General features: G+C 38.3%; 1 protein-coding gene across 1 annotated transcript in view; it reads left to right on the top strand.

Moving 5' to 3' along the window:
- The window catches only part of PIK3C2G (phosphatidylinositol-4-phosphate 3-kinase catalytic subunit type 2 gamma), a 199,628-nt gene that overhangs the window by 13,191 nt on the left and 163,197 nt on the right, over positions 1-23,240 (top strand). The window contains exons 5-7 of the mRNA XM_009648693.1: positions 6,808-6,910; positions 14,771-14,841; positions 20,803-20,866. Of these exons, the coding sequence (XP_009646988.1) occupies positions 6,808-6,910; positions 14,771-14,841; positions 20,803-20,866 (238 nt within the window). The remainder of the gene's footprint in view (positions 1-6,807; positions 6,911-14,770; positions 14,842-20,802; positions 20,867-23,240) is intronic.

Genomic DNA, 23,240 nt, shown 5'->3' on the forward strand with positions numbered 1-23,240 from the left:
CAAACACTTAATGTATAGTTTCTGAAACTCCCAGAACACACAGTACTGATGTTCTACAGAGATGATGATGCACTGTAGTGCAAGGATTCAAATCCTGGTTCCTTTATATAAGCTTTGTGCAGCCTTGAATAATTTGTTTCACTCCATTGTCCTTCTGGTCTTTCTCATCTGTAATACAAGGATGCTGCTACTTCCAGTATCTCATAGGAATCTTATAAGCATGAGAGGGTATGCATATCCTCAAAGGGCGAAATCACCAGAGGAGAAATGGTATTATACAGCTGCATAGCAGGTGATTTTTGTTCATACCCAGTTGCAACAGTAGCAAAGCAAACAGTCAGCACTTTGGTGTCAACTGCAAATTGAAGAAAAACACATTATACATACAAACAGGTCTCTCTGAATGTGCATAGCCTACAAGTAAGGAAGTAAATTCTCTGATTCACATTCATTCAAATAAACTCTTGTGGTGGTTGAAAGCACTACTGGACTCAGCTAGTTGTTTCTTGCCTTCTGGCAGCTTACATTCAGCTGTCAGCAGAAGTGAGCAGATTTTGTGTTGAAGCAGCTAAAGTGCAGGCTCTTGTTGTCAGCTGTGCTGTAGGGACAGTGACTTTCAGCAGAAGGGGAGAAGCTGGCAGTTCTCTGTGGTACCATGTTAAGCTGGTGCTGCAGGAATCACAGCTCGTCTGTTAGAGACGTAAAATGTGTTAGATAATACAGTATATGCCTCTAATTGAAAGGGAAAATTGTAGAAGCAGTCATATTTGCAGTATAGTGTAAAGATTATCTGAAGTAGCCCAAAGCAAGTCAGCTTGATTAATGAAAGTAATGCGATTGTGAGAACAAGTGTCACACTGTAAATTGGCTGTGCTCTGTAGCCAGCTTCGACACTTCTACTCTTACACACGTGCATAGGTCAAATGTTCATATGTTTACAGTGAATTATGCTTTGCTACTAAAGATGGACGCTTCGACATTTCTGAGCCAACTCTTGTTCAAACTTGCATAAAGCAGGAGCTGGTGCAGCAGAGCAGTGTGCGAAGCGTTGCAGTGCTGGAATCGCAGAGCAGAGAATCAGGTCGTACGTAGATCTGTTAATTACATAAGGAGGCCAGGGCTTTTTTTTTTAATTATTTTCAAGTCTCTCTTCTCATTTCAAACTAATTGCTAAAGAAAATGGAAAGAATGAGCCATTGTATTGAGGGCGAGCTCAGTGCGTTTCAGAACAGTGTACCGTATGTTCTAAACAGTTTTATTTTCACTGTTGGGAAGAGCGCATCAATAGTGGACTGTTTAAATTCCTGCACTTGCAGAATCTCTGCACGTCTCATTAGCAGTGAAACAAGGTCAATAATGTTCTCAGCTTTTTTGCTTTGCTCCTTCACGGTGACGCAGAAAGCACTCAGCTGCACTTCTGGCCTCAGCAGCTTGTAATTTTGTACTATGCCGTATTTTCAGCTCCCTTTCTTCTACCTTCTCATCAGAGTTCTGTATCTGAAATTTGAAATCCCAGACCGTAAGGACCCCTTGGGTAGCTTAACATGGCCTAAAGAGTTGCCTCAAGGTGAAATTTCTACTGTGTTTGGGCTATCTTTTAGTGCAAATCGCTTGATGTTGCTAACAGAGTGATTTGATGTACTTGTGCAGAGTTCTTCCCCACAAGAGTATTTGAAAATCATTCGGGGATGAATTCCAGTAGAAGTTCCCCAAGTTACAAGACAGCAAAGGGAATAAATACTCTACTGTAATCCAGAAAAAACTAGAGTGAAGCCAAAATGGTGACATGATGAATTGTTCTCGGACCAGAGTGGGTTAGTGAACCAGACAATATTGTGAAGATCTGTCAAAAGCCCTCATTTACTATTACATTGACTGTGTTAATGAGCACTTCACCCTGCCTCCTGTAGAAGCACCTGAAAGACTTGATTTCTGGAATCCATTTAGCTTTGAATGAGATAGGGAAAAAATACTTGTGTGGTAATGACCATTACACTCAGCACCACAAGATTTCATCGTCCATTATTCCCTTCTTAAGGAGATATCCTTGAGTTCACACCCTATCTGACTCACAACTAGAATATCAGATTTCAAATATCCAAATTTAGAAAAAAAAACACAAAAGGCTGCATATAGGCTAGAGATCAGTGTATAACTAATAGAGCCACCTGTGAAATTCTGTTTTGGAATCTCATTTGGTTTCTGGTCTTTAAGTTTATTTTTTTTAGTGATCAAAAATCCTGGCCTTGCCTCAACCTGCAGGTTTTCTTTCTCTTCCTACGCTTCCTTTTCCCACAAGTTTTTCTTATGGTGCCTGTAGAAGCTATCAGAATTCATTGCCACCCTGGCCCTGTCTCTTCTGTCATTGTAAGGTGTACATTAGTTACTTCCCCAGTTGATTTGCTGCAGCTCCTTTTTCAGATGTTCAGTGTAAGCGCATCTGGAGGCAGAACCCTGTCTGAAAGGCAGAGACTCCTTGAAAGAGAAGAGTAAAACCCCCTTCTGTGTCATCAATTTTTACCACTGTTCATGGCAGTTTCTGATTTTTGTATGTACCCATAGACCCTCATTGTCTGGGTTTCCCAGCTGTGGGTGTGCTTTCCGCTCCCTTACACTCATCCTGCTCATGATCATATTTTATTTCTTGGACGGCCATCTGCTGTTTCTCAAAATTCTTTGCTTTATCATCCCGTCACCCAAACCTTCTACATTTGCCTTTAAATCTTGCTCTCAGTTTAGAATCATAGAATCATAGAATGGTTTGGGTTGGAGGAGACCTAGAGGTCATCTAGCCCAACCTCCTGCAGTGAGCAGGGACATCACTAACTACATAAAGTTGCTATCTTTCCTTAGATTTAGAGTGGGTACCCCTAAAAATGACTTTATGATGCCCTTCATGAAAGGTGTTATATAAAAATAAATGTAATGGGCATTAAGCAACTTGTGTCAAATAACTCCTAGCTCTCAATGCCAGCAGCAAGGCCAAAACCAACCCTTCTCATGTGTCAGCAATGAATCAATTCTTTTTTGCCTTTAGAGCTACAGGCCACAACCTCAGAGAAACCCACAAGCTCAGAGCATCCTGAAATGCCTAATAAAACAAAGCACACTACTGTATATAAGAATATGGATTGCTCTCTTTTTAAATTATTTTATTTTTTTATTGATCTGTCTGTTAGCAAGAGGTTGCAGTAATGCAGACCCAGCAAAGGAATGTAGTCAAAGGATATTTATAAGCTTTATTTCTACACATGCCTTTTAATTTTTTTTAAGGCATCAGATTTTTTAAAGGATCTTTTTGTGTGAATTTTTAATTCCATCCACACTCTACCATGGTGTAATTTGCACAGTTACCTTACTGCTTTGCAGTTTAGCCAGCATTGTGAGTAGGGGTATAGAATAGAAAAGTCTAAATGCTTATCATTTATGCTCACATGCTTGCCTGTGACCTTATAGATGACATTTTTTTGCCTTACTAATTCTCCTCTCTGAGAATTGAGATCTAAATAAGAATTGGTTTTCACTCAAAGTGAAGTTTAAGCTATTAATTATACACTGGGTAGAGTTATATTCATGCAGATTGGGATCGTAAGAAGCAAACACCTTTTGGATGAATATGTTCCTTGTAAAAAAATAAACTTAATTTTCTCTTGTCACTGCAGATTAAGTTTCTCATTCAGAGATGCTGCTCAGCTGAGTCCTTTTTTAAAAAAAAAAAGTCTGATTGAACTGCATTAGGATTTAGAGCTTATAGTACATCAGAGAACCTTGATGTGGGGAAGCAAAATTATCTAGTGGTGAGGAATTCTCAAGAGACTGAAGGATTTTTCCCTTTCTGTGCTTCTGATGTATTGTGGGACCATAGGCAAGTCACTTTACTTTGACCAGTTCATTACCATGTCTCTTACAAAGATTGCCTTTTGCGTTATGTTTTTTGTCGTGGCATTCTCATCAAAGCTGTATTCTCCACATAGTAATTCCAGCAAAAATAGGGGGAAAACTGTTGAGTTAATAATGTTGTAGCAATTTTATTTGTCTTTCCTTTATAGAGCTCAGAGCACTGTAAATCAGTTACTAATATCATGTTGTCCTCCAAAGAGGACTATATTAATTTTATCTTAATCATACAGGTGTAGTAGGAGATCTGCATTGTGTGTTACAATCTGGGGTACGGCTAAAAGGCAGTCTGTCAGCCTGTGGCAAAGCTACACCTCCGTTTCTTGCAGTTCACTTTTTATCTAGACCAGGTTTCCACATTATTTTATTGAGGCATTAATCCATTTTGTCTAGCCTCTTGTGCCACAGTACCTGTCAAAACTTTTCTCTTTGTATTTGTGCAAATAAAATCCACTCATGAAGTCAACTGTATGGCCAGTACTTCTGACTGCAGTGTTTCAGGCAGCATTGCTATGTCAATAAAGGATGTGATGATGTATAGGATCTCCCTGACACAGCAGAGCTAACACAAACCACTAGTGTAAATGTAGTTATAACCACAAAATTCAACTTCTGTTGGTGTAGCTTGCTTCGTCTGGAAGCATGATGACATGGAATAGTTATACTGGCAAAAGATAGTTTTTATACATCTGTGGTACAAAATTGTAACTACAGAGGAGGGTATAGCTATACAAATTTACACTAGCAGAATGCTTCTCTGTCTTGGTATAGCTGTACCAATTTCTGTCATTGGCTTGGTGTGATGTTGGGATTGCAATAGGAATCTGAATAGTGGAGGAATCAGGGAAAAAAGTGACTCAGGACTCTCAGGTGTGTTTCTTTGTAATTCTCTTGTTACTGTGCCTGTGCTAAGGTTGAAGGTAAGGCAGAATGGAAAGAGCTGGAATAATGGTGAGGAAAAAGGTAAAAACCCGGTGTGAGGCAGTTCTAAAGGAAGCAAGGATCACGGGAGAGGTCATTGTTAAGAGTCATGAGGCAGATGTGATTAGGTGAAATGAGGAGAGGAGGAAGTTTCAAGACAGCCGTGGGTAAGCACAACACAGATACGAGCCGAGGAGCAACAGAAGAGATTCTGTGCGCTGGTACAGTCCCAGGAACTGGGAATCAGTCACTTGGACTTTTGCTTGTAAAGGGATTGAGGAGGGTTGAGGCATAACAGTGATACACTTTCCACCAGTACAGGTGTTGCACTGTGTTGGTGTTAACTTCTCTCACTCTTACATCTGTGCTTTATGCTCTTAAAATCAAGGAATTTTGCAAATGTATGGAAGTGCTATCAGAGGACCTTCCCTTAGGTATTTGTTATGTCAGATAGAAATGGGTTTGTCCTCTGTGACCTTTAATGTATTTGTTTTAAAAAAAAAAATCCTATATCTACACTTAGACCTTTTGTGACCTCTAATGGAGAGTATGTATTTTACTTAACTGCAGTATAGTGTAGGTGCAGAATGGTTACAAGATATATGAATTCCTTGTAATTGTGCTGAATGGCAATTATATACAGCACATTTATTTAAGTTTAACCGTTCATTTGTGCTGGGTACCTCTGCTGCCATATGAGATACGAGACTCTCCCTTAAGTCACACATTCCATGATTTATTCATAGGGCAAGCGGGTTTTTTGGAACTAAATCTAGCCAGTTTTATTCAGACATTCCATCAAAAGCCCTTTTAGGTAGAAAGAAGCACAGTTTACATCTGAATTCTGAGTTTTCCATGGCACTTGACAAACCAGAAAAGAATCATCTTTCCTTCATGGCCCAGGGAGTTCTGAAACAACTTACTGTGCTGTAGATCTGTATAAATATGGAATATCCCTTTTGGCACTTGTGTGGCTGGAGGCTTGAAAAAAGCAATATGAATCTAATTGAACATGCACTAGAGTTGTAACTGATGATGCATATTAACTTGTTTTGGTGATGAATTTGCCTTTGCAAAAATCGGTATAATTTTTCCTACCCATAATCCCAAAGGATTTTTTTAAATGTAAAAAGATGTTTGCCTTAACTCTGAAATAATTTTTGCATTATTTCCCCTGATTAAAACAAAAAGTGGAAGGGAAACACTGAAATTCTTTTTGTTCCGAGTAATTTTGAAAGAGTCATAAACTAAGGCTGTATTATAAGTTAGAAGTTGTCAAGAGTGATAAGTGGACTATAAACTACTCTGAAGTGGCAAATAAGAGTAAGGAGTTCCCCTGTCATGGGGTGCTACAACATCCTTAATCATCAGAGTAGTTTGTAAGAACCACTCCAGCTGCGTGTGTAGAAGTCTGTGTCTGACCTTAGCTGGCATATGATTTGAGAAGGAGGAAGACCGACTCACAGCTTCTTTCACCATCTCTGTGTGAGCTGCACAGGGTGGACCTTTGATTTCTTTGAGAATCAAGGGCCACCTGTCTTACTCTCTTTGATTTTCAAAATTACAGCTCATATTTGATTTTTCAAGTTGGGTATCAAACACTGCAAAGTCATTCTGCAGTGGTGCATTCATAACCAAGATACTTTGTATAAATTGCACTAATTTGCATTTGAAGAATATGCATGAATAATCTCAAAGTTTGGGAGCACATGCGGTTTGCTTAGGGTATTATTTCTCTGTTTCACTGTTGTTCTATTACAGAACTTAATGTTGAAAGATACAACTAAGCAGTTATTCTTAAATTGTTTCACCAGAAAATATTCCCATCAGTTTTCGTGGAAGTAAGTGCCAAGTACAGGTTTTATATTATTCAGTCTGCTTTGTACTTAGAATTTAGTTCACTGGTGCTTTTAGGAGAAGGAGAGAAGAAAAAAAAAAAGTACGTGGAAAGCAGAGATAACTTTTTTTTTTTCTTCCCCCAAACTGCAGTAATCATACTTTGGGCAGCCATGAAAGTCTTCGCAAGGCAACCACCTGCATTCAGCTTCGACTACACAACGCTAGTAATTTGAAGCAAAATTTGGCTCGAACGGTATGTCGTCTTTTTTTCCTCCCCTTTCTTTCAAGCATCCCTGAAGGAATAAAATTCCACCAATCCTTTTATGTAGTAATCTACAGTAATAATCAAAGACAGTTTATTTGCTTTTCCGAGAATGCATATATTATTGCTGAACTCTAGTTGAAATGTACTGGGGAACGTCTCTGCTTTGCTCCTGTACTTACATCGAGTGAGTTACTGTAGAGAACATACAACTAAAAAAGACCAAAGGTTACCTTTTTAGAAAAAAAAACACTTTTGACAGAATTTAATGCTATTTATTTCAGGTCGTCAGAGGATTCTTGTTTTTGATTGGTCTTTCTATGTTTTGAAATATAACAAGGGCAAAACCACTCAAAGTACCATGTAAAATGAATTAGATCTGGATTCTTGTCATTATCACTGAAAACCGGGGTAGGCTGATAAAAGCCAGAATCGCATTTGGTGTGTTTGTGCATGTGGGATGCATACTCTGTGTGCGTGTGTGTATGTGTTTGTTCATAGGCATGCAGAAATGTTGTCTGTAAGGACATGTAGTCCTTAGAGAAAATATTGTTTTATCATCATCTTAAATCCAGGGAGATTCCTCTTCAGATTATTTGAGTTTAAGCAACCTTGCAGGGGATTACTGAGCTTTAATGACACCTTCCTACACTACTAAATGTGATTTTTATTCCCAGTGGACCACCTCAAATAACTTCCAACCCAAAATTTGCAGTACAGCAGAAGCTTTGTTCTGGGCAGTGTTTACTGTCATTGTGTTGACTCTGTTCACAGATAGTACCAATTACCTGCTTTGCATGGGTATGCTATCAGCCTGTCAATATATGGGTCAGATGGCAGATTTCTAACAAAAAAGGGTAGAGGCTTTTTTTCATTCTGTTATGTGTCACCATGTGAAGCATCAAGTTCAATATAGTATGTTACCTGAAGCATTAAAGAAGGACTATAATGAGGCCAAATATATATATATTTTTAACATTTTAACCAGTTTATAGATAAAAGCAGAATAATTTACTGCTGGTATGTACAATCCTGGCTTAAATTGTTGGCATTCTTCACTGCCAATATTATTCACTTAATTATTTATTTTTTAAAAAAACATTGATTCTTCTTTGGTGTAGCATCATCCAAAAGAAAGTAAATTATGAAACATGGAAGCTTTAATCACCAGGTCACTTCTCCAAAAATGATCCAGATGAATGAATTTCCAACTGCTTGCTCTCAGTCTAGAGAAAATAAGTTGTTGTTTGAATATGCCTTCAGAAGGGGGTAAGCAACTGTCCATCTCATGTGTCCTTTGTCATCCCATCCCCCTATTACAGAAGCAAGAACACATCCAGTGACCACTGGAATGAGTTTTGTCTTGGGAAAGTATCTGTGGTACCTTGTTGTCATTTAACTGCAAGTTATGGAGATCCAGGCAGGAATCACCATGTGATTTCCATTGCCTGATGTAAACAGAGATTAGATGGTCATCATAGTCCTTTCTGATGTTAGATCTGTGACAAGACATCCTGTGTTAGGAGATAGAAAACCCAATTTTTCCATATAGCGCTGCCAAAGAAGGGCTTGAGAAAAGTGGAGTGTTGGTGATTAGCTAAAACTTTGGACGCATGTAAGTATGTGTAATGGTGGAAAAATTATACACCTTTTTTAGGTCAGCATCTCTGTCTTTTAAATGGAATGATATATTATTGACCCTTCTGCTGGGCAGTTGGAGGTTTCCAACATTTTCTGGCGTGAGAAATCAGTGACATGAATTAGAAGTTTGATACAAATGCATTTTACTACTTATACACATATACCATGTGGTGAAGGTATTTTTTACATGCATATACTAAAAAGAGGAAGCCTTAAACAACTTCCTGACAATCTCCTCTTCAAACTTCCAAGCCAATGATTGATTGTCTACAAGTTATTCTTTCTTCAAATAGAATAACTGAAATATAGGGCAAATGACTTATTTGCTGTGTACAGATCTACTGTTATTATAGATCTTCAAAAATATCGCTTTGGAACCTAATGATATGTTCAGGAGTCTCTTCTGAAGCTTTAAAACTTGTTTGTGTCCTAAGGAAGTAAAATTCTATACCAATGCCATCTGGAGACTGCCTTCATGATTCTTGCTTACCTTACATAACACTGTTGAAATCGGGATGCATAGTTAAAAATATCTGTCTGTACATGTAAATTACTAGTATTTTATTATTATGCTTAATAACCAGTATAAGTGGATACTTACAAGTAATGTGCAACTAGTTGGGTTTTTTTTTAAAAAAAAGACAGCTTATGAACTGTGGCCAATAACTACATGTTCACAATTCTTTTGTGAATTCAGCTGAAAAACATATTTTTTTAAGGTAAATACTTGCTTCCTTTCCTTTTGTGTGAAGCTGACATTCTGTTATGAAAGAGGAAATTGTCTTGAGCTGAGCAGTTACAAACAAAAAATGTGGCCTGGGGCTTTACATGGAATCACAGGTCTTTCAGGTGGTGGGTGACCTTTAATTTGATTTTGGTTTTCTGAAACATAAGATTTATCAGCCCTAACACTCTTGGACAAAAATCTTTTAAGACCCAAATTTTCAATGTGCTAGATTCCTACTAAACTTCCAAATAAAGCTTATGCAGAGAATGTAACTTAATATCATAATACAGAAACATTTGAAGCTCAGTTTTATACTGTCTAGCCAGACAAAGAGCTTCTGGTGACAGGAGTGGGAATTCTGCACTTTGCAGGTTTTTCTCCACACACTGAAGTCTTGAGAATGACAATGAATGTGGAGAAAATCCAATATTCCTCTTGCCACATGGTGGCCCAATGTACGTGAGTTACAATAATACTGAATAATGACTGCTAGATTTGTTTTGACTACACACCTGTCCCACTCTGTATTTTAACCTAGGTGTTCTTTAAGAGGCAACTCTTAAGCACAAACTCTACAAGTTGTAGTGGGTCGGAATTGTCAAATTCCTAATGGCTGGGTGGTGTTTAGGAAGAAATACACAGTGGACAGAAACCTTTATCCAGATATCCAGATACCAGGGAGTGCTCTGCCTACCCAAGAGACCCATTTGTTCAGAGTTGTCCCCACGCACTGATTATCTGGGCAAGGTGTGAATCTTCGCAGTGGAGAAGCAGCAAAGAACACTTATGGGTTTCTAACAAGCACCTCACTTGCTTCCAGAAAGGGATTTTTGGACTAAAGCAGACAGAAAGCAGTATTTCCTGAAAGCTCAAAAACGTCTTTATTTTCATATATACCAGTGTTAATGGTCTTAATATTTTACCAGACATAATGAGCTAAGTGTTAACAGTCTGAGCATAAATCACAAATGAGAAAAGTCAGTGATCCATCATGATAACAAGGTGGGGTTTTTTTCCATTATTTAAATGTTCGTGACTTTCTAGAGGGATTGTGTAGTACCTCAAATGGAAGGGAGCCTTTTCTTGTGTTTAAGTATCGCTTGAAATTGTGCTACTGTCAAATGCTTCATGTTCTATTAATATCCTCAAAGTAGTCTTCAACTCTGTTGCAGTTTGACAGGTCTGAATGAGGTTTAATGTACTGCAACACACAGTTAGAGGCCAGGAGCAGAGACTGAGCATCTCTTGGCGTTTCACATTTTGGAAATTGTTACAATTACTAGGTAGAATGGTTACAAACAAACAAAAATAGTCTTTCAGGCAGGTAACTAACAAGCTTGGAAGACAAATTAGCAGTGTTCAGGCCATTAGAAAATATTTATTGTCTCAAAGAATTTGTGGAACTATAATTAATAGCCTATAATAGGGTTTAACTGTGAAGGGTAACACTTTAAGATATCTTCAAGTGAATTATTGATCACCCCCTTTACGGTAACTGACGTAGCTCTGAAAGCTTCAGGCCATGAAGTAACTTCAGATTGCTAATAATAGCAAAGAACATGAGCAACACTTGAGCTGGCGTAAGTCATAGATCCAGAGTTTTCCTCCAGCTCCAGGGCATGCTTGTGGCCGAGCAGTCGTATCGGAAAGGGGAGGTTCTGCTCTTGGGCAGGAGCACCAGCAAGTCTGTCAGGACCAGAAGAAGCCTAACAGAGGGGACACAGACTGGTGCATTGAAAGCTGCAGTGTTTCCTTTCACTCTGGACCCAGTTCTGTAGATCTGTCTGGGTCTACTGAAACCTCCAGCCACACTGAATTCAAGGATCCGAGGTAGTCTACACAGCTTAGTCAATTTTGTTGTTGCTGTTCTCTGAAACTTGCAGCTTTGGTTGTAAAATGTACTTGAAAGTCACAGACTTAGAAGCAGTTTATGGAAAATAAATTTCCTTCCCTCAGAATTCTTATAAAAAGATGTGAAAATAGTGTGCCTTTTTTTTTTTTTTTAAAAAAAAAAAGGTACAAACTTTGAGACTTTTAAGATTCTTCAGATGTCTCACACAGTTATGTACATATGCAGCTACTGTTTATTTTGGTGAGTTAATCTGCACTCACTCATGGGGAAAATTTGACGTGTGATCTATAGGATCCTTCCAGATTTTGAACTTTGGAATGTGTTATTTTATAGAAATCTCCACTAAGCTTGTAATTTAACTAGTGTCACAGAAACATATTCATATCTTGACAGCCCTTCTATATAATCATCACCCATATGTATTCAGGTGCTAAATAATTCATATACATCCAACTTTTGCCCTAGTCCCTCAGATCCCCTTAAGCTTCTGGGTTCCTATCAGTCACACATATCTAATTTCTCTCTAAGCTTCAGGGCTCCTTCCTTCAGTCTGTGTCACACTGTTTCCGAGTTCATCTCTCCCTGTCCTCTAGTCCTGTCAGTGCATGAGATCAAGGAGGAATTTTGTCATTTATCAGTCTTGTTCTGTAGCTCAAGCCTTGTCCCTGTGGTTGCTCAGGTCAGATGTGCTCTGCTCTTTGTAAGGTCTCCAGAGGTGGCAGTGTGACAGCTAAGCACGCAGTGACATCATAAAAATGCAGGGTGGATTTTGCAGAACATGTACAATACTCAGCTGGAGGGTAATGTGACTTTAAAAATAATAATAAAAAACAAAAGGATGCGATCTACTGAGAGTCAAGATGGATGTGATTGGCTAGAAGTAGCAAATTCAAATAATGATATTATAGCAAGCAGCTATGGAGTGCTTGGTGCTATTTCCTTCCTGGAAGGCATGCTTCTGGTTATGGTAGCACTACGAAATATTCTCAAGGCTTGAGATGTTATACCAGTCCTCTAGCATGCCTTGAAGCAGCATGATAGCTTTCCAGAGGTCAGGTGCTCCAAGCCTCAGGTTATGGTATGGGCAGAAGACCTGAATTATGAGCAAACCCAGCAGTTATTAGGTCAGAGCCACATGTAGCACAATTACTGCTGCACTCAGGAAATTGTCATTCATAAGCTATTTTTGTATGTCTTGTAAACATTTTTGTAGGAGCAACTTGGTGAGGTTCAGAGGCAGATTCTGAAATTACCTGAGAAAATACCATCTACTCTCAAATGCATCCCCTAACCCCTAAATACTTACCCTATCTTCACCTCTGTAATAACATTTAACGCTCTCGTGTCAATACACTGAGATAAGCAACACAGGTGTTTGTGTAAGATCAAATGCCCGGATAAAGTGGAGCTTAGTGTTTAGGTCTAAGCCACATATATTCAAGGCTTAATGCTTGAGAATGTTTTTCTTACCTTCATCCCCTTCCATTTAATTCATCTAATTCATCTTTTGCTTATTGTCACTATGTGATAAAAGAGATAGTAGTGCTCCAGATGGGAATTCTTTACACAACATCTGTAATGTTTCTAGCTCAGCAAGTTCCTGCTCCTTAAATGGTGCTATTGCTAAATCTCCATATAGTGATCTAATGTCAATTAACATATTTAAACTGAATACAACCATAGGAGAGAGACAAGTTGCTCAGGAATGTTAGCTTTAGACCACTAATTTACTTCAACTAACGAGAAAAAATTGCTACTGTGGTCACCTTATTCTGAACAAGCATTCAGTATTTGAATTTGCCAGCATTCAAAATATATTAGGAGAAGGATTTTTTAGCCAAACAAGTAAAAGACTAGGTTTTTTCTTTAGAAAATACACATTTTCTTTCAAATTCTATTTAAGAGGGAGAAAAAAAGTCATGAATCCTATTTCATCACTGTTGGATTATGCTGTTCTCTTTTTTAAAAAATTTTGTTTATTGTATGAAAGTTATAACAGTAAAAGATGAACAAAGGATATTTTTTTTTTCTTTCTGAAATGTTTTGCTTAAAGGTTAAACCATTTTTTCTTCCCTTCACAAAGAACTTGAAAGTTTCATTAGTTTAGTCCAGCCTAAAATGGGGTAACCTTTCAGATTCTTCTGTATTCTTGGCCAGATATAATTTCTGTCCTCTGCTTCACCTTTGGGAAAACAAATATTTTTAGATCAGTACACAGGTAAATAAATGGGCTGTATCCTGCTTGCCTCCACTGTGCCCATCCCAGCCATCATTTGTATTTCTAGAGATACTAAGAAAAATAATGTCTGGCAGCTGTCCTAGCCACTATGGAAACAGAAGCTCATCCATCACCACTAGATTCCAATGTGCTGTGCTGCTCTCCTGCTTCTGTTTTCTTATTTAATTCTTTTCTTTCTCATCGTCCCACCACTCCCAGGGTTAAACCTGTTTGTAAGTATCATTCCCTTTGTAATCCTTGACCAGGGAATCTGGGGTCATGCTTCTCACAAGCCCCTCAGTAACTTTTGTATATGAATTATAGAGATATGGGCTCAACCATGAGTCAGAAAAATGGCAGAATTTCAGGACCTGGTGGTGCCTACAAGCTGACAGTACATGCCTAGCATAGGCTGAGCTGCCTCCATGGGGTGGGAGGAGTTAAGGCATCAAAGACAACAAATCCATAGGGCTGGAGAAAGGACTATATCTGAATGGGAACAGGTTTGGTCAGCAGAATGTGCTAAATAAGGCAAAATCACATAATTGTTTAGGCTGGAAGGATCCTCAAGGGATCATCTAGTCCAATCCCCCTGCTCAAGCACAGTCAGCTGGAGCAGCTTGTCCAGGACTGTGTCTGGTCAAGCTTTTAATATCTCAGCAGATATTCAAACCTACTCCACAACCTTTCAGGGCAACCTCTTCCTGTGTTTGACTACCTTCGCAATATTTTTTTTTCTTGTGTTAAGGTGGAATTTCATGTGTTTTAATTTCTGCCCCTTGCCTCTTGTCCTGTCAGCAAGCACTACTGAAAAGAGTCTGACTCCCTTGTCTTCATTATTCCCCATCAGATATTTGTGCGCATTGGTTAAGATTCCTCCTGAGCTTTCCCTTCTTCAGACTGACCAGTCCCAGCTCAGCCTCTCCTCATACAAAGAAAATGCTTTAGTGCCTTGATCATCTCTGTGACTCTTCACTGCAAGAAGTCCCTTTAGAGGGGTTGCAAAGGATGCTACAGATGTTCTCCATTCTGTTTTCTCAGAAAAGGAAGTAGCAGAGAGGTTGTGGATGCAAACTGTTTTCTGCTTCATGACTAGTGTATGTTGCCTTGGCAAAAGGGTGCCTTCTGCTGTCAGTAACAAGAAAGCAGAGCGGGGTTTACTGAGGCCTGACCGTAGTCTTAATCTACATGTAGCTAGAAAGAACTACTGTGACAATCTGGTTTGGCCTCCTGTATAGTACAACCCAGTGTAACTTGAGAGAGATTCACCAAATGAAATTTCAGACTGAAACATCCTGAACACTCTGAAAGGAGAGTTCCTAAAAGAACATGCTGAAAATATCAAGCAAATCTCCCCCACATACATTCTTCCTATCAGAATAGTATCTCTCACTATATGCTTCTCTTCCACAGCATGAGGATGACCAAAGACGGTTCGGTGTGGATCAGCTGTTAGAAGACACTTGTGCCTGGAGACTGACTCTGTAAGAACACTGGTATTTAACAGTACTTCTGTGTGTAGTTGTTCATATTTGTAGTGAGCCTCCTGGCCCCAAAGGACAATTCCGAGACTTACTGAGGACAGGAATGATACCAAAGAGAAAGAAAATTAGTTCATTGTTTTAGACACTTATTTTCAGACCTTATTGATTGCTTAGTAAAATCAATAATCATTTATAGATCTGTGCGATTTTTCCCTGTTCTCCCCCTTTCATGTGACGGAAGGTTTCATTAGAGCTTTCATGTTTCCCAAAGATTCCCAGAATTGAAGGACTCATAATTTTCATGTATGTGTTGCTCTTAGAGAATTTTTAAGAGTTAATGTTGTAAAAATAATAGATTTGCTTTTTGTTATGCCTGTGTTTTCACAGTTGAGTTATGTTTTGGTTTTTTTTTTTTTTTTTAATGGAGGCCAGCTATGATGAGTTTTTAACTTGGCACTCAGAACACATATGACTCTAAAGCTAACCTACCATGGGCAAGCACTAAATGAGATAGATTCCTCATTCAACTTTCATTATGTTCCATTTCATGCACTTAGATAAAGAAGCTGTTAACACTTTTTGTAATGTTTTTCATCAATGTGTTATAAAGTACTTTGCCAAGAACGGTAAATGCCACACCTGTCATTTAGCAGATGGAGGGAAACAGAGAGTTAGTGACTTGTTCAAGGTGAATATCTGGTGCTTACTGAGGACCCATCTGGTTTCCTAGGAGCATGGCCCAAATTTCCATTCTGGTCCTTGGTATAAAGAGATCAAACCAATCATACAGTCTATACACACACTGCTTATTGACTGTTTTATTTCTTGTGATGTAAGGCATGTGGCCTTTTCCACTGCAAAGAGAGTCTTCAGAGGAGATATGTGATAAAAGATGTTGAGCTGCAAATCAGCTATGGTCCATCAAATTTCCTCTGATACTGTAGGGCAATGAATAGCTGATAGCATAGGCAATAAATACTTTCTTTCTTGAACCGCAAGTTCAGTAAATATTGAAAAAGTAAAAGCTTGAACTGTATTTGATCACTGTTTCCTGCTTGACGGGTAGGAAAAAATGTTTTCCAGCAGTGATGACCCAGAAAGATCTGTGGTCAGGCCCTGTGCTATCAATTGCATTTCTAACTTATCTGAGAAAAAAAAGGGGTAGTAGCCAAGTGACAAAAGTTTGCTGTCCATAATATGCACAGGAGATGTCTGTGATGATTTGCAGAAGGATTTTTATGATGCTGAGTTGAGTGTGTGATAAAGTGGCAGATGAAATTTTGGGAAGATAAGTGTAGATGGGAGGAAACAGTCTTAAATTCACATATGAAATCATAGGCTCTGAGTTGACTTTTACCACCAGGAGTGAGTTCTTGGTGTTATAATAAATAGTTCTGAATGTCAGCTTGCCACAGCAGCTGCAAAAAAGATAAAACAAATGTTGAGAATTATCATGAAAGAAATGAAAAACTGAAAAACAATATTATGCCAGAGTATCAGTGTAGGGTGTTCATTTATCTTGAATACGGCCAGCAGATCTGCTTCGCCCATTTCAAATATGATGTAATAGAACTTGAAAAAGTGAAACGGAGGGCAGCAAGGATGCTCAGAGGAATGAGATGCCTTCCATATGAGAAACAAATAAGTAACAATATTCTTCATCCTGATGAAGAGATAATAGAAGATGGGTATTTTATAGATGACAAGTCTATGAAATTGAGGAGTACAGAGAATGTCTGCAGAAAAGGATCGTTTACTGTATCTTCCAATGCAGGATAAAGGGAATATGAAGCAAAAGTAGCAGATTCAAAACAGACAAGAGTATTTCTTTTTATAAGACCTAATTAAGTAATGTCTGGACACAGCCTGGCTTACCCAGGACTGTGTCCAGATGGTTTCTGAATGTCTCCAAGGAGAGAGACGCCATAACCTCTCTGGGCAACTTGTGCCAGCGCTCAGTCACCTTGGAACTTCCTGTGTGGTCAGTTTGTGCCCATTGCCTCTTGTCCTGGCACCTGGTATCACTGAAAAGAGCCTGTCTCCATCGTCTTTGCACTCTCCCTTCAGGTGTTTATATACATCAAGAAGATCCCCCCTGAGCTTTCTCTTCTCTAGACTAAACAGTCCCAGCTCTATGGCGCTTTGGTACATCCATATCTCTCTTGTGCTGAGGAGCCCAGAACCGGACACAGTACGCCCAGTGTGGCCTCACCAGCGCTGAGTAAGAGGGAAAAGATCACCTCCTTCAACCTGCTGTTAACACTACTCCTGATGCAGCCCAGGACACTTTTAGCCACCTTTAGTGTTTTTTGCTGCAAGGGCACATTGTTGGTTCACGTTCAGTTTCCTGTCAACAAGGACTGACAGGTCCTTTTCTGCAAGGCTACTTTCCGGACAGTCAGCCCCCAGCATGTACAGGTGCATGGGGTTAGTCCTCTCCAGATGCAGGACTTTGCACTTCCTTTTGCTGAACTTCACAAGGTTCCTGTCAGCCCATTTCTCCAGCCTGTCAACATCCCTCTGGATGGTAGTATGACCATTTGGTGTGTCCCAGTTCTGTGTCATCAGCAAACTTGCTGAGGGTATACTCTACCCAACCATCCAGATCATTAAGGAAGATGTTAAATAGTACTGGACCCAGAACTGACCCCTGGGATACACCTAGCAGCCTCCAACTAGACTTCATGCCATACAGTGCAGAAAAGCCCTTATTCTTGTAAGCAGCACCACCCTGGTATTTTCTTGTGAGTAGGCCAGTCAATAATATCACATTTGGTCAAAAAAGCTGTTTCTAGCATAACATGAAACAACATCTTTGTGCTTATTCTGCACTGGGATATATGTTTGCAACATGTTATAATTCCTTGATTTTATGTCTAGCTAGGGCTGTTATGGAGAAGGAGTAGATGAATGCAGTGGAATGGAGGTGCAGTAGAATGGGCTCAACACAGGCTGTGCAAATCTGCATGGCACCTAGGAAGGCCAGCAGATTACTTTCCCATATTGCTGTGTCTTCACAGCTGTAAGTATTCAGATTAGCTAAATAAAATAATTCTCAGGGTTGTCTGCTGGTACTGTAGTTACATTTCTGATTGTAGCATACAAACATTTGTATTTTAGAGAATCTGTTGACTGAGATGCTTACTCTGCTTAAATCTAGAAGAGGAGGAAAAAGAACTGTTTGGACTGGCTTGAGATGAATTAAAAAGAATGAACTGGAACCTTACCTCTGTAATAATCAGATTTGCTCTCACAAGCAAATGTGAACAAATAAAACCGTCAGCCTCTGCATCGCTTCATGCACTGATTTTCATAGCTTGAAAACCAAACACAATGTAAATCAATGAGTACATCAGAAGAGCTGCAGTCTGCTGGCCCATAATCTCTGACACTGAGGTGCCAGTAACTCTAACATGATGGCTAGTCTGATCCATGCAGTTAGGCACTGCTTAGGTAGGCAGCATGGTGATAAACAGCATTTTAGAAAGGAAACATAGCATTGCTCCACAGTAGGTGCTGCTGCCAGGTAACTGAAAAATGAATGCTGGAAGTATATGCTATATACTTGTTGTCTTCCTCCCATATCGACCAGCTGGGATCTAAGACTGACTCTCAAGTTGTTTGTACTTTTCTTTTCTTTTCAAAGTTATTGTACTATATTGCCTTGCTAAAAGATCCAGAAATTGCCTCGGTGTCAAAGGAATACTGAATGCTCATGGTTTGGTCAGCTTTGCCATGTTTATACACAGCTATCAAAGATGTAAAAGTATGATGTATGTCTGTGAGATAACATATGGGTATTATTTATTAGTTATCTAGCAGCCAGAGATTCAGGATAGCATTAGTAGAGGTATTTCGATCACTGTTACAAGTTGCTGGATTTGTTTCCTATTAATTATGTAAAATCATGGCTACTTTATACAGAAAATTCTCTAGGATAGAATAAACTGATAGAAAATATGCTAATATTTTGAACTAGTATTATAATTTATGAAATTATTCTGAAACCTGCATTTAGGCCAGGCATGCTAATGAACATGCTTACCTGTATGCATCAAGGCAACAAAGCAAGCTCATATGCCCAGAACTACTTTTGAGCAGGGTAATGCTATGAAAAAGATGTTATGCCTGAAGACTTGGTCAAAGCAGAGTGACAACTTGTGTTAGCTATGATTTAACAGGATTACAGAAGGAATTGCCAGACAGCTACTCAACACACAAACTGCCTGGCTAGATAAGGGAAGTGCAGATTGGAAATAAAAAGCTGTAAAGGCAAAACCATCTGTAGGAGTAGGCAAATAGTAGGCATCTACGGGGAAATGTGCTCTGGTTTTAGCACAGGGAAGGCCACCTTTCTCTGTTCTGTACGATGATTTTAGTGCAATGACTGTCTTTCCTTCTCTTGCCATACAATGTATATGATGAAAGTCTAACCGCGTACCATGAAACTTGTGCTTTGGACCGTAGTTGCAACCCTAATCTCTGATTGCTCAGTTAGCCCAACTAAGACACACACAATTCCTCTATGAACAATAGTCCGTTTGCTCTGAAGCAATCAAAATACTTCTGTGACTTTCAGTTATCAGACTGCTTGGGGGTGGTGGTGAGGGGGGAGGAATTCCTTCTAAGCCTTCTAAAGAGAGAGAACCTTAATTCAAAGGGTCAGTGAGAAATATAAGAGGGGAAAAAAAGTCAAGGATAAAATGATAGGGTAAACAAACACTGAAGAAATAATATACTATGAAGTTTCCACTTTTTCGTAAAAGCACATGCAAACCCTAACTACCACTGAGGACCACCACGGCAATAAGGTGTCCATTTTACCAATCAGTAGGCCAGGCAGGGTGTGGAAGTGGTAATTAAGGTTTCCATACCCTTTCCTGAAGATTTGACCCTACAGAGGAGGCTGTCAAAGGAAAAGGAAATTATATTCCTGTGTGTAACAACCGTAACCTTGGTCTCATAGGCACCTTTTTTGTGTTTTCCCAGCTGACAAATAAATGACAGCTAGAATTTCACTGTGCTTGAAACACAAGAAAACTACACAAATGCTTCTTAAAAGCAAAACTTGGATTCTGGTCATCTGTTGGGGATAGCACTTGGAGCCTGTGGCTCTAAAATGGTGAGATTTACAGCTGAAACATCAGTCCTGGAGTTCAGTGTAGAGAAGTATATACTTCTGTTCATAATCCCAATTAATTTAGCGAAGCTTTGCCTAAGGCACAGCGATCTGCCTGTACAAACTCTGTGGTAACTTCCGTAGCATGAAAAGGCATGGGACTAGAGAGTGGTATATGTCTATCTACTGAAGTAAAACAAATTCACAGCTTAGGTAATACTATGGAAAAGGCAGTTGCTGAAACAGTTTGAGCACTGTATGCATTTGAGAACTGTAAGCAAATAAAGTTTAATGAATTATGTAGCAATGGCGTCCCCTTTTATAATATGCAGTTTTATACTTGTGACTTAGTATGGACTTTTGAAACATAGAGCTTTTCCAGAGGTTTTGCAGATGGTTTGCCTGATTCTCTGCAGCTTTAGTCTATGAAGTGATTGAGAAAGAAGGCATTGTAGCATGTACTTAAGTCCATCCTTCTTCAAGGTAATATGTAAGCACTTGCTTAACCTTAAAGAGTAAAATAAACGGGATTTGGAGTTCAATAGACACTGAAATAGTAAATCACTGGAGTTCTTTCACTTGGGAAATGTATGTCCTCCAAGTATAAGTAGAAGATTTTTACATCTATGCTTTGTGGCAAATGACTACCAAAAAACCATGGAGATCCAGGCTCAGTTACATGACAACTATGTAAGCACTTGTCCTTATTTAATACCAACATAAAATCATTGTCAGTTAAACTATTCCCGATTTATAGAATGTAGGGGGGAAAAAAAAGCAAACCTGTTCTCTTCATCCAATTGTTATTAATTTGATGATGTTCTCTTTTTTCTGATTTCCAGACGAAACCTCGTTTCAGTTATTATGAAATATAGAGGTCAAGTGGAATGTCTATTGCAAAATGAGGTATTTGTTCTCAGTTTGTTATACTAGAAAAGCATTAACTTCTACGTGAAAGGCATCTAATTATTAATCTGTCTCAAATGCAATTAAGGAAGACTTTTAATTAAGGCTGTTTAACCTGACTTTGAAAAGATATAAATTCTCTTAATAAAACTTGGCTTGAGATTAGGAAGAAAGTGCTATAAATTTAAAATATCAAAGATGACTGTTTCTAAGTGTCAAGAAACCTGTAAATAAGCCGAGGATAGTTTGGGTTAGCATTATAGTATTTGGAATTAGTAGAGGTATAATACATTATACGTATCTGCAAAATTTGTCACTAATTTTGCAAACCCCCAAGCCAAATGTTTGCATATTTAGGATATATATTCAAGCATGCCATAGTTTGCAGGGTTAGATCTAGGCAGCAAAACTCCCAAGGGCTTTATTTTAAAGTATTGTAGACTGCCAATGGAATGTTACATGCTTGAAAGAAAAATCTCTTAGGAAATCTCTGCTAACTAATGTTTTAAGGACAGCTATCTAAAGGACAAATTAATATTTGAGTGATAGCTTTGGAAAAAACCAAATGGCTGTTTGATCTAAGTTTCAGGTTGTTATGCTAACTGACTTTCTGAGGTTTGGAACTGGAAAGAAAATACAGGACGTTAGTAAAATCAAAGAATACTGAAATAGTGTGGAGGTATTCCAGTGCCTCCCTTCCACAGTTACAACTCATTATGCTGAAGTATGGATTTATTTAAAATATATGTTAAAACATAAAATACTTATTTTGTTTCAGAAATCTGTCACCTGTATTCAAGTCCAGATTTTAATCTTTCTGGATATTCTTGATGCATGGGTATTTCTATTTTGAATAGTCAGAAAACATACGTGTACAAGTGTTTTACATATACATATATATAAATGGACATATACATGCAGACACATACACAATTACATAAATATATATCAATACATATGTAAGTAAATACAAGTAGATAAAAGTATTCTACATTTCTCTGTAAATCTTTGGCACGTTTCTTTTGCAAAATGCATACAAATTTAAAAGCTGCTGAATTGTGCCTAGCTACAAAGTAAAACTCTGATTTTGATACTGTGTAGGTATTCACTGAACTTTCCTTTGTAAGTAACTTCTCAAGGGGGACTATTTAGTGTATAAAATGTGATGCAGTCATAACCATTTGGAAAATTGAGGTCCCCAAACTCAAACGTGCATATATTTCCTTACTGAAGTAGACCCATCAGTGTAGTTAACTCACATTCACTTGAAATTTTAGGGCCTAAAGTAGGAAGATTCCAAATTCAAAGAAAGCTATAATCTCAACATTAATGAAGCATTACAATACACCCTCTGCAACTGATGCTCTGTAGATATTCCTCAGGCCTCAGATAATGAAGCACTCTTAAATTTGTTTTTGCTAAAGATTTTTACCTTGAGTAAGCAATTACTTGAGATCATTAACTTTTTATAAAGGGAAGACAGGACATTTTTCAAATATTCATATATTCATGCTATGCAACAAATATGCCTGTGTTACTCTAGAGCTAAATTTCTCCATAGTTTATTTTTTTAATAAGGTCTTGTCTACACAGGGACACTCAAGAAAGTTCATATGAATTGCTTAAAAGAGCAGGATTGCAAGTTAATGACATAGGTCAGATCACCATGCAGATGTTTTCAGAGGCATCAGAGTATATGGAGCTTTTTCAAACCTATAATAATTAAAAATAGTGTTACTGCTTTAGTAAGTGGCTTGAAAAAATTATGGAGCTGTAATGTAATAAGTTGAAGTCATAAATGCATAGTAAAGAAAGCACAAAATGAGAACCCTTTATTCATTCTTTGCATCATTATTTATTTTCTCTAAAATCTAATTAGATTCCTTTAGGAAGGTTTAAAATTGGGATCTTTATAACTGTCCCATCCCAAGGTTACATGGGAATAATTATGTTGATTTTCAAAGTCAGCACTCGCATCACTGGGAGTGTTATTACCCTTCTGATTCACCACAATTCACCCTCAGCATACTCTGAACTTTAAGCCACTGGGAGCTACTCCCATATACAAAATTAAATACACACATACCTGCTTAAGTTCTGTGCTCTGCTGGAACTTTCTTAAGCATTCAGTTTTAATCAGACACATTTTGAGATTCTCAGTTAAAAAAAATCAATATTTTTTTTGCACACTTATATACCTACTTCCAATTTTACTTGTTCAAAGATGTCTGTTAAAAAGCCTTGGAGATACCAGTGCTTCTCGCTTATGTGACAAGCCCACTATCATTATTATTAGTAATGATCAATAAATGGAAATTGCATTTTATGATGGATGCATTTTATGCCTCTGTAAAATGGAAAAAAAAAAAAAAAA

Source organism: Egretta garzetta, unplaced genomic scaffold (assembly GCF_000687185.1).
Source record: "Egretta garzetta isolate BGI_Z169 unplaced genomic scaffold, ASM68718v1 scaffold81, whole genome shotgun sequence".
In the NCBI taxonomy this organism is placed as follows: Eukaryota; Metazoa; Chordata; class Aves; order Pelecaniformes; family Ardeidae; genus Egretta; species Egretta garzetta.